General features: G+C 42.0%; 1 protein-coding gene across 3 annotated transcripts in view; it reads left to right on the top strand.

Annotated features, from left to right (window-relative positions):
* micu3a (mitochondrial calcium uptake 3a) overlaps nucleotides 1–12,705 on the top strand; it is a 32,992-nt gene that overhangs the window by 14,154 nt on the left and 6,133 nt on the right. For 2 of the 3 annotated variants that reach the window (XM_078281759.1, XM_071899164.2), the window contains exons 8-11: nucleotides 1,148–1,189; nucleotides 4,411–4,506; nucleotides 11,555–11,649; nucleotides 11,930–12,101. In XM_078281759.1, coding sequence (XP_078137885.1) covers nucleotides 1,148–1,189; nucleotides 4,411–4,506; nucleotides 11,555–11,649; nucleotides 11,930–12,101 — 405 coding nt within the window. The remainder of the gene's footprint in view (nucleotides 1–1,147; nucleotides 1,190–4,410; nucleotides 4,507–11,554; nucleotides 11,650–11,929; nucleotides 12,102–12,705) is intronic. The other variant, XM_071899165.2, reaches the window with a different exon arrangement.

Here is a 12,705-nt window from a genome sequence, read left to right as displayed (position 1 = left end):
CTTTCATCGGTGGGGTAAACATGCAAAATGTGCTCCCTTTCTTCTGTTTTAGAGATTAATCTAACTTATTTAGAATTAACTTTATATTAGAAGGACAGTGCACACCAGTAGACATTGCTGTAAAATAAAAAAATCAATACATCCATGAGTGTAGTTTGGCACACCTCTTGTGTTACTTTTTGAAGGTTGCGAAAGGTACAAGCAGAGGTACGACACGAGCGCTGCGTCAAACTAGACTTCTGGACGTTTCGAAAATGATGTTTTTCAAAGTTAGTCTACGAAGGTTTGATTTTCATCTGTGGTCCTCGCAAGCTAACTGTCATCTTTATTTTTAACAGGCACACGTATTAGAGTCCCTTTGCCGGCTAAACCCATCATGTAACCGTGTTCCTCGTGCATGCCTCCTCACAGAAAGCGTTTTTAACAATGTGTGTGTTTTAATCTCCTGTGTTGTTACTGTGACAGTTGTCCCTACTGTGTACTTGTTGTATTGGATACAGTCTTCGAAAAGAATGCATCATTTTCAACACGTCCGTGAGTGTAGTTCAGGGACAACGCACATCTCATCTTGCTTTTTGTGTCAAAGATGTGTTGCACATTAAAGTAATATTTTCTGATAAATAAATGTCTTTTCCTATTAAAACACAATAGGGATTCAACCTTTTTCCCCCTGAAAAATCCTCTGGAATAAACAGAAGAACTGGGTAGTCAGCATGAGCAGTGATAGCCACCATGGCTGAACAGACAGAGAACAGAGCGCCACCTGCAGAAACTCAAACTGCATCAACAGAAAATCCAAGGAAAAAGACGTCACAGTCCCGCCCACACTGTTTGATTGACAGGTGATCTCTGAAGAGCAGTGCAGAAACACCACAGCAATGAGCGCTGAGCACCAAAGATGAAGACTAAATAAAAAGACTTAGCGCTTGAACACATATTGTAATGCAAAATGTGCCTAAAATGCACCTGCAGATGCGTTGGAAATGACGCGTCCTTTTGAAGAGTGTATCCGCAGCTTCTTTCCTTGCATGTACTAACATGTCTTCTACCTTCTCTCCTCCTCCCTCTCCTCCCCCTCTTCCTCCTCTCTGACTGCATGCTGTGTGCTCTCCTCTCTCTCTTCCTCATGTCTCTCTCTGTGTGTTAGAGTATGCAGCTCTATGGATATCAGGTTGCCCCCATGAACAGCGTATGTATCCAAAACCCCTTAGTCTCCTTTCAGCTGTTCTGTAGATGGATAAAGAGGTGGATGGAAGGATGAATGGAGGGAGGGAGTGCGATGTAAAGATGTATCCACTGTAAAGTCCTTGGTCTCTTCTCTAATGAGGATAGATGGAGGGGCATCACACCCGAAGCCCTCAGTAGCTGTCTTTCCATCCAAATGTCAAGCAAATTCTTACAAAAACTAAAAAAATAACATAAATAAATAATAGAGAAAAAAACAAAAATAAAGTGTTTCCCTCAGCTGGGTTGAAGCGAATACATTTTCATCCTGAACATCAGAAAAAAAAACACAAAATGGAAACAGTCTTTCAAGAATTGGACAACCATGATGGACACTTAAACAGCAGTGGACAGATATTTTACAGACATTTCAGAACGTCCAAAGCCTCTTTGGAACTGTGATGCAATCGAAACATCTGTCTGGCCAATCATGCCAAATGCGTTTCCATCACTATTTATCGCAAAAATGTCTTTATGGACAAAACTTTTTCCACTTAGCGTAAGAACTTTTTGCGATATTTGGGGACATTTTATTGAGTTTTGCCATTTCCTTGCAGCCTTTCTAATTCGATATGTTTTAAATCGCAAAAAAAAAAACTTGGATGGAAACCCAGCTACTGTCTTTGATGGATGTTTTTGCCTCTGACAAACTTCGCAAATTCCACGTGAGAGGCAGCACTCAACCCAATCTGTTTGGTAGAGGAATATATGGAGGGATAGAGGAAGGGATTATGGAGATAGGGGATTTTCCAAATAATTTCTTTCATGACACATCAAACACCGGTTTAACAGCTGACTGCGTGTCTGACTAATCAAGCAAAATGTACCCTATTTTTATTCGTCTAGCCTGATGTATTTTATTTGGCCTACTTTCCTACATTCCAGGGACTCCAGTAGGTGCAAATGTCAGTTTCCTCAGGATACTTAGAGGACCCAATTTAATCCTCCTGTCACCCACTTTTGTGTCCTGACCCGGTCTTTGAAAACCCCCCCCCCTAACCCCGACTCAGTCCACCTGATCCTCTGTTGTCTGTAAGATCAACTCTGTATTCTCGTTGAAAGGATAGATGGATAGAGAGATAGAGAGAGAGAGAGGGAGAGCGGTAGATAGAGAAAGATTGCGTCCGAGAGAAGGTGTCCATCTGCCAGGCCAGATGAGTGATTGATCGAGGGACGATGGCAGAGGGAGGGATGAATGGAGAGCGGGATAGGAGAGGGAGGAGTAATAGATTTAAGGGGTCAGGAGAGATGAACTCTTTGGAAAAAGAGAGTGATGTGATTTAGAATGACTTGAGACGCTCTAAAGCTCTAAACAGAATCAGCCACCGGCCGTTTTAGAGCCATTGTAGGGTTCGGGCTGTGTATCTGTTTGTGATTTGGGGGGGGGGGGGGGATTTTATTGAAGCAGTGACTAGGCCGCAGACAGAAAATATCCCTTCTATTGTCCAAGCACATTCACATTTCCATTTTTAAGGAAAGCAAAAACTGTCTTTAATGTAAGACACGAGTCGCATCTGTCTGCTCATGTGGTATGGCATCCATTATGAAGTTAGCTAGAACTGTATTCATTTCAGTTGAGAGAATGAAAAACTCTAAATTGCAGTTAAGATGATTCTATTGATCACTTACATGGATGGAAGTAGGATTTCAACCAAAAGCAAACTAACAATAATGTAATAAGTTAGATTTGTATGCCACTTTTTCTGCTCAAATACCTCACACAGTGCAGGACTAACACGTTTAGGTCCTCTTTTGAAGGAAAATACTCTCACATACAGTTAAAATACAGTTCCCCTCTCATTAGTAATGCAGGATTCCTATTGGAGGTGAAGCACAGTGTAGCAAACATGTAAAAATGAGGACTTGTGCTGTCCAGTAGCTACATCTGTATGATTTTAGCGCCCGGTGTTGTGAATTACAACACTATTAAACCACCATCACACAGCAGTAACAGTAAGATCTAAAAGCTGAAATCCACTTGTCTGTGTTTGGGCTATGAGCTGATCTCTCACTACGACACACACACACACACACACACTCACACACACTCACACACACACACAGGCAGGCAGTGCTGTCAGTGTTGTGATGGATGGCTGCATTGTCTCTGTGAAGTTAAGAGCAGTGCAGGGTCACGTTAAAATGGCCGCTGCTGTATACTCCCAGGAGAGGAAGACGAGGTGGGTGGTCAGGAGCTTTTATAAAGGCAGAGCACACTGTGAAGCACAATTCACATATCCTTTTCCTAGGGTTAGGGTTAGGTTTACTTGTGAACATGTCTCTCTCAAAGCTAGTAACAGGAGAATCTGCTTTATAGGGTGGAAAATATGCTTTTGAAATGTCTTCAGATAATCAGAAATACCTGAGATGTGCTTGATTTTATTCACCTTTTACATGTTGTGTTGTTTTCTGAGTCAATGCAAAGGCCTGGCAAGTTAAATAACCAAATGGCCCCTTAAGTGCTTCAAATATATGAAAGTATTTAGAGTATGTGACTTCAGTGTCAGTATTCAGTAGTTTTCCATGGTGAATCCTTCATACAAGTAGACTATCAGCAAATCCCTCAATACTCTTTAGTGCAGAGTATATTAACCAAAACCACTGAAATTTTGTTATTCTCCGTCTAACGTCATTTGGTTTATCTGTAACTTATGTTCATTTATAATAGACGAAACAGTTTTCATGCATCATCCATCGCTCCCTCTCTCCGTCACTGTTCTTTTTGACACTAATGTGTTTTTATGCTCGGTGCTTGCCGTAAAGGTTGGGGTCAATTCACATTCAAATCAAGTGCTTCAAAGTGGATATAATTGATACTGTAATTCATTTTTTTCAGTTGTAATAGCCAGTTCCTCTTTGATAAACAGCATTTCATTATAGTTCAGTGAAAATATCTTAAAGGCAAAAGGTAGAGAAAGACCTGGGTCAGTGGGTTCGGGTGGGCAAATAATTCTCATCACCTGCAGTATTTGTTCTATTGTACTTTCTGACACTATTCAAGAATCTATGTGTATATACCCAGAATTTACAGTCTAAAACAATGATTTAATGTATTTCAAATATGAAGAAAATGAACCCAAAAATCTGTGTGTATGTGCTCGTAATTGAAAAAAGCTGAAGTCTACTTCCTGAAGTGGTTGAGTTGGAAGTGAATTGACCCTTGGCCCTGCTTGACCGCTCCTACAGGTGCTAAAAAAAGACAGTCAGGAGTTTGTGGCGCGGAGTTACTGGGACGTTCTGAGGCGAAGCGCCAGTCAAGCCCTCTTTTCTGACCTGGCGGAGGTACACAGACCCAACTGCCCTCCATCCCTCCATCCCGCCATCCCTCACTCTTCTTCTTCCCCCCTTCCCTCTGTCCAGCCCCGTAGGTTCAGAAGTACATTGCTGTGTCAAGTCAGCCAGAGATAGCCAGAATACAACCAGAAATTAGGCAATTTTTTTCCAGATTTCCTTACAAATTGTCTGGTGTTTGAGTCTTTGTTTGTCAGGCTTGTATGATGATGATAGATATATGCAGTGAAACAGTTATTTTGGAAAAAACAACAATTTTGCTTATTACATTTACTACAGATTCCTCCTTAAAGACGAGATGAAATGAAAAATGCCTTTTTAACCCTTTTAGATCACATCCCCGGTCATACTGTGCACCTATTTAACAATATATGCCAAAAAAAATACCAAAAATCAATTTCATTGTATTCTTATATCAAAATTCAATCATGTTTTCTTCCTGTAAAACAAAATATGCCGTGTGCTTACGTAAGCATGCCCGTAACTAATTTCAACCAATAATATCATGACATCCACCCATCAATCAATCTTCAACTTTTAGCGCACAGAGCTAAGAGGCTAAGATTCATTAGTTAGCTAGCTAGCAGCAGCACGGTGCTTCGGTGTGTCTTCGGGTGTTATGACACGCCCACTTTTCAACGTTCAAATCAGATTCCTCCCAACGTTACGTCCCGCCTGTCTTTCCTGTTTCACTCGGAAATACGTCACGATACGGAAGTTAGATACTCTCGAAATGCCGTTTCATCTCGACTTTAATTGTATTCTTTATTTCCCCTTTGGTACTTTGTATTGCTCAAAAAAAATTTTGAAAGTTATGATCGGTCTTATTCTTTTATTCTGGTTGGCTTGACACTAGTGATGTACAGTACATAAACTCACCTCTCCTTCCTTACTTCTTTCTTTCTTTCTTTCTTTCTTTCCCTCTTTCTCCCTTTCAGAAATACCTGCCTATCCTGCCCCGCATCCCTCTTTGTTCTCCCCATCCTTCTGCTCCCTACCTCTCTCCTACCATGTAGATTCCGATTTGCTCTGTTTTACTCCATCATCCATCCCCCCATCTCACCCCCGCCCCCCCCTCACCTCTATCCACCACAGTAGTTTCTAGGGTACAGAAACTTCCCCATGCGGAATAATTTCTGATTTCACATCCTCCCTTCTTCCTCACAAATTTATCCAGGGTGGATGAGCACTACAAGAGCTCTCCAAATTAAGCACAAAATTGGGATGATGGGAGAAAAACTTACTCTAGATAAATTTGTATGGGATGGCCTGAAGTGTTTTTACACCCTTACCCATTTCCTTCTGCCACTCTTTCATTCCTGATGAACAAATATAACAAGAATTTTGCTCTTGATATTTGTTCACTTTAATTATTATTATTTCAAAAGCATTTTGTCTTTGTGTTTGGTGCAGTGGTACCGGTGTAACAGTGTATAGCCTTGATGTTAATTCGATGTTAGATATTCAAATGTCCATGTTTACTGTAATAACCTGTTGTGTTTCTCTTTACTTTGTTGTGTTACCTGCCCTCCGTCATTCGGCCTCTTCAATATGCTTTTGTATGTGTATCTGTGCCTTGTTGTGACTAGTGTTGTAGCTTTGGTGTCTAGTGGCGAAATCATTCTCAGTATATACTATTAGAAGTTTAATGACACTATGAGGAGATTGATTGCAGAACACATACAAAAACCCTGATCATTTTAGCACCACACATACTCATCTTGAATCACTTACAAATGATGAATCACCTTCAAAAAGCATATAAATTTAGAGAGGTGTTTGGGAAACTTACAAAATAAAATTGCTGCTGCTAAAAGTGGATCGCTGGTAGCTAATAACCAATAGTAATATCAAGCTACAGTAAAGGGTCAAATAAGCTAAGTGCTGCTGGCAGGCTAATGCTGCCTTCGAGTGCCCCTCATGAGCTACTACTTCCAAGTTCGGAAAGTTGAAATATGACTTGTCACAAAGGAAAGTTTTTTTGGTCAGAATTAATAGAAGAATGAACCCTGTAACAAACGCAGTTGTTTGGTGCCGGTTGTTTATTTTCGAAATTAAGAGACACAGAGCTACGAGAAGAGGAGGAAATGTAATTGATTTTTTCATAAATGTACTAAAAACAAACTAAAAATTAAACAAATAGTGAAAATATAAACATGCTGTAACAGAAATTATTGACAAAGAATGCTAAATAATAAATAGTAATCAAATAAATCACTTTAAACGTCACTTGCTGACACGGCTTCTATGCTGTCCGCCCGCTAAACGTCACATCTTGGATTTCATAGAAAATTCCAACTTCGCCAGTCGTTTTTACCTTTTTCTTGGGTCGTTCATGTGCTGCTCAACTTGTAATTCTGATATTTCCAGCAGCACAGGCAGCGTAACTGCCGCTGAAAGCCAGCTTCACGGTACTGGTAATGATTAATAACAGCTAACGCACTGCTAGCAGGCTAGCTGCCTAATGACAGGCTGTGTGCTGTGGTGGCAGCGGAAGCTAAGGCGGAGATAATGACAGTGGAGGGTAATGGGGCTGACCTTGTATTTACACCGGGGGGAGCCTTTCATCTGCTGGGATGTCAGGCGGACAGAACAGAACAAATCAGACAGAGGAGGGAGGAGGGGAAGAAAAGTCAAGGAAGGAAAAACAGGCACATTGAAAGTGTGACAGACGAGAAAAGCACATGAACACATGAGCAGAAAAGTGGGAATCCTGAGGAGAGGGGGGGGGGGGGATAGAAAGGAAGAAGGTGAGAGAGACATAAAGAGGAGCAGAGAGGGGAAATTTGAAGGAATGAGAGAAGGGAGAAGAGGGGAGGGAAGGCGTTTGGGGGGAGAAAAGAGGGGTGGAAGGCACATTTAGGGGAAAGAAAGAAGTAGGTCGTATTTAGAGAAAGAGAGGGGGGGGTGAGGATGTGTTTACTCAACAGATTAGTCACCATTATACCTCTGTTTTTGTCTGGCGAAGGAGGGACTGACTGACAGGCAGAGGAGGAGGGAGGGGACCTCGCTGACGGGTAGCACGAAGAGAAAGGAAGTCAAAGTGATCGGAGGAGGGACAGGGAGAGAAAAGAGAGAGAGAGAGAGAGCAGGAGGGAAGGAGATAAAGATGGGAGGGAGGCAGAGAGAGGAGGAAGAAGACTTGCTGTTTTTATCTCTGGAAGGTGTGACTGACTGACAGTCTGACTCGAGACCGTTTAGTGTTTACATCAGTAATTACTGTTTTTACCTTCTGCTTAAAGATCAAAGTCTGTTGTGTCACACACACACACGCACACACTCGTATGCACACGTGCACAAACGTACGTAGATGTACAAACAGGCACACCAGGTGTCGGCTCGTGCCTCGTGGGCGTGGTAACCATTACGTCGTCATGGTAACGATGAGCTCACACCTGCCGAGCTTCCAGGAACGACAAGCTTGTTACGACCAGGCTTTGGGTGTTTGGCATTACATGTAACAAGGGTTAGACTGATATGGGTTTTTGAAGGGCCGATACCAATACTGATATTTTTTGATTGTCGATAAGCCGATATTTTGTGCCAGCAAAAATCAATCTTTTAAGTTTTCAAGTTCTCAAAAATGATTGAAAAATTACACTAAAACTCACTAAACTAAACTAAACTAAACTAAACTAAACGCTAGAAACTAAAACTCTCCATTGAAAGCCACACTATTGAAATTGTTTCAGGCGGGTTATTAGCTCCTTAAAGCAGAGTGAGGCAGGTTTCACTGCAGGTTTTACAGACCGTTGAGTAAAATATGGAATGATTTCTCTGCTCAGACATCTGACATAAAAATATGAATCATAAAAACATATTGACAGTGTAGACAGCGGTGATAATAGAGGGTTTTGACCTCTCTCCTAAGAGAGAAGGGGGGATAGTTCAATAAGCCCAACATCCTCTTTGGCCCATTCACTTGATTCAATGGAAAACCAAAGGGCGCCTTCCACTCACTGATTTCTTTTACATCTGCCCATCTCATCTTTAGTCACCTGATCCACTGGAATTACAATTTAGACATTTACATCTAAACCTCCTATGCAGAACAACTGATAATAAGCCCATAAATCCATCATGAATCCCTTAATCTCAAGTATCCTGGTGATTAATAAGAGCAAGCAGAACAGCAGTACAGTGGTGAGAGCCACAAAATGCTATTGGATTTCTTTTGTCTTCCAGTAATAGGAAAATACAAAAGGGGGGGATGTGACAATATTGGCAGAATAGGAGGGAAATGTGGAAAGAAGGAGGGAAGAGAGGCAGAGACGCGCCACCTGGATGCTGTCTAGATGTCTGAGAAGCTCATGTGTCATAAAGACAGTCGTGCGTCAGTTGTAGCATGAAAGAGAAACAAGTATTTTGGTCTTGTTTGTCCCTAATCAGAGGCTTAATGACAAGACCCTGAAGTAAGCCAATGAGAGGCATAGAGAACAAGACGCTGAAATGAATCAGTCCGTAATTGCTTCAGTTTTGTCTGTGTTTACATGAAGCAAATCTCCTTTTGTCCCTAATCAAAGACCTAATGACTAGACGGCAAAGTGAATCAGAAACAGGCGGGAAGTCATTATCTCTGCAGCTCCATCGCATTTATTTCCTCATTTGATCGCTGGGTGAAACGTTCTTCTTTTCGCTCTTCTATTCGTTCGTAAATCTTTCTCATCTTGTTTGACGTTTCCCCTCTTCTCCCACGTCGGATTGTAGGATTATAACCTTGAGGTAGAACCACGAATGGCATCGTGGTGATGATGATGGTGATGATGATGATGATGATGATGATGGAAATGGCATAAGCGCTCGTCCTCCTGAGAAGGACATGAGATTTCAGCCAATCTGATGTCTGCATACCTCAGCATGGCACTGGATTGGACGCCGGGGGTGCGGCTGGGCGGGGCATGGCAGGGAGAGAGAGAGGAAAGTTGGGCTTTTGACATGTCAGTCAGCTTCTTTTAATGGAACTGCTCAAATGCACAGTCACTTATACACCTTTTTCTGACATAGGCCACACACACACACACACACACACACCTCTCCTCTTCTTAAAGGTTTTTCTCAGTGGGATTAAGAAAGTGTTAACCAACAGATTACAAAGCCCGAGCAAACAGAACAAACAGCACAAAGCCTTCTGAATGGGTTTCAAATGACCAGGATCACTTACTGAACACACACACACACACACAAATACCGCAGAGAAGAGGGAGAGAGGGGAGGGATAAGATAGAGGGATGTGTAAACAGAGTGGAGAGAGAAAGAAAGAACAAAAACAAAGCAAGAGTTGCAAAGGTGACACCCAAGATTCTCTTCCGTTGACGGAAAAAGGTGGAATCGGCTCACATTCTCTGCATTTCTGCCGCTGTGGGTTCTGCTCTGTGCCGCCGTTTGTCGTTTGAGGTTTTTTGTTTGTGTTCGTTGATGTGGCATCTGCGCAGAAATGCATGGGATGTGGTGGCTTTAATGTGTCCGTCTCTCTGTCTGTCTGTCTGTCAGCTTACTGCTGTGTATTTGTCCGCCTGCCCCTCAATTCTCATGCCTTCTTTTCCCCTTCTCTCTTTCTCTTGCCTCTTCTCTTAATATCTTGTCCTTCCTTTTCCTTTTTCTTACTGTTCTCTGTTTTTCTTTTGCCTCTCTCTCTCTCTCTAGGCATGACTCTGTGTTTTTGTGTGTGTCTCTGTATATTTTCTGTGTCTGTACTGGTCTGTACTTCACGCTGCTACAGCAACACTCTTCACCAGTCTGGGCTGCATGGGAGACAAAAATGATCTCCACACTATCTAGATTAAAACAATCAGTGTCTTTATCGCAAGCCTGAATCAAGACGGATGATTGCAAGCTCTAGATAGCTCTAGCTAGATTTTATTACCTTGCTTTGCTTTCAAAATGCAGTGACGAGGATGACGAGTCCATGATTAAAATGGGCAGAAATGATATTCCATTCATCACATTCGACTGATCATTTAGCCGCTACGATATATAGAACTTTTAATTACGTTATCATGGAAAAGTAACGTGGTTTAGTGCATGAGGCTAAGAAGGCTGAGGTGAAATCTTAGGTTGGGGAAACACTACATGACTGAACAGACTGAAAAGATTGTACGTCATGCACAACTGGCATTTTTTTTTTTGTCTTGTATTGTAGAGGCACATACATTTGAAAACAAGTTGGATTTGGGGAATACACTTGGATTTCCCATTGGATCACACTACCTGAGTTCTACTGAAAAACTGAAAAACACAAACTCACACTACTACTACACTTCCTGTATTCGTTTCCTTCCCTGGCGCTCAACTCTCTCTGTTCAGATTTGCATTGTTGACTAGTTTACACTACAGGAGGACGTCAAGACTTGTCTAGACTCAAGCTGTAAAAATCCAACATGTTTTAACTATTGGTTGAATCAGGAGCCGAGAGGTTAAAGACCTGAACCCTCACACACCACAAGATCATCTGTACAATGCCACAAACTAGCACCAACTCGGTCCAATCTTCAAAAGTCATGTAGTGTGTCTCCAGCCTTAGGCCCACCACAGGAGACCTCCATGACACAACAAGAAGTGTCCTTTCTGTCCCTTCTACTTCTACGGTTTTTCTCTCTTTGTTGACTCTTCCTGGGACGTCAACTCAAGAAATGAAATGTGTTGTTGGAAACAGTGTGCCAATCTATTAATCTGCAAACATCCGTCTTGGTTTAAGCTGTTGGTCAAATTGATGATTTTAGAGAGATTTAACTTTAAAGTCAATGCTTCCTAGACTGGTGCCTTTGATGTCACGATGGCCGCTGACTGTTTGTCTAAGCTGATTGGTTGACCGTTCGATTGACAGTTTGTCGTTGCTCCCCCAGTGCACGTTCTGCACACGTGCGGCAGAAACCCGCTTCCTGCTGGCCTGGCACTGCGGCTGCCATGTTGGATTGATGATGGACTCCTCCCACCCACTCCTCCTCTTCCGATCACAATGCTTGATTTGTTTATCTATTAGTCACTGATTGGTTCTCTCTCTTATCCTCCCCCTCATCGCTCCCCTCCTGACCAATCACAGCGAGCAGATGAGAACATGATGATTGACACCACCCTACTGGTCCACTTCTTCGGAAAGAAAGGGAAGGCGGAGCTAACCTTTGATGACTTCTACAGGTATTGTTGCTTTAAAATGAATGAGAAAAATGCTTCTTGATTAACCTTTTTTTTATTTTGTCAATGAAGACGATGACAACTAAAAATTCTATACCATGGTATTATTAGAAATAATTTTATTTGATTGTATTATTGACAAAAATATGACAAAACATAAAACAGGGGCCTACCCTTGAGAAAAAGTCCCAATTTTAATCTGTGAGAAGCTGACTAACTTTGAATCTATATGATGTAACTAAAATCTCTTTCTCCCCCTTTCCCCTTTATTGCTGTCCATCAGGTTCATGGATAACATCCAGACAGAGGTGCTGGAGATCGAGTTTCTGACCTACTCTAAGGGGATGACCACCATCAGCGAGGAGGACTTCGCCAAGATCCTCCTGCGCTTCACCAACGTGGAGAACATCAGCGCCTACCTGGAGAACGTCCGCCAGTGTATACCGGATGAGAAGGTACACACACACCCCTACCTAACCCTCCCTCCCTCGCTGGTAGAGGCCACAGCCATGCAAAAGAAGGAATACACACATACACAAACTCCCTCTTTATCCCATACCTTCCCCCCCTTCTCCAAAGCTCACACTCTCCCGGTAACCATTGATGTATTGGTCTGCAGCTACAAAGTTTTCAGCAGTCAAATCATGTGTTTTTCACTGCTTTGGTAATGCCCATCATAAGGTTACATGGTTTTAATGAGTTAACGTAGCTAGTAGGGAAGGGACGATATGCTGATGTCGCGATATGGGCTTTACGTTTCGATATGTAATAAATAAAAGTTATGTGCAGAATTATGTTTATTTCTGAGCCACAAATATGCCACTGGCTTGCTAGAATGTAAACAAATGTAAAAATGTAATTTCAAAGTGCAAATAATATAATCTGGATGGAGAAAATTGAGATTGTCAAGCGTCTCATTTGTGATTACTACAGCAGAATAACATGGAGCTAATATCATGATTCATTTTTCTGCTCCACCATATGTATTGTCACATTTTTGTATTGCGATATATCGAATTTTGATATATCGCCCCATCCCTAATCGCTAGCTAGCAAGTG

Source organism: Centroberyx gerrardi, chromosome 3 (genome assembly GCF_048128805.1).
Source record: "Centroberyx gerrardi isolate f3 chromosome 3, fCenGer3.hap1.cur.20231027, whole genome shotgun sequence".
In the NCBI taxonomy this organism is placed as follows: Eukaryota; Metazoa; Chordata; class Actinopteri; order Beryciformes; family Berycidae; genus Centroberyx; species Centroberyx gerrardi.
The sequence above is the reverse complement of the archived record's forward strand: the minus strand, read 5'-3'. Positions and strand labels throughout refer to the sequence as shown.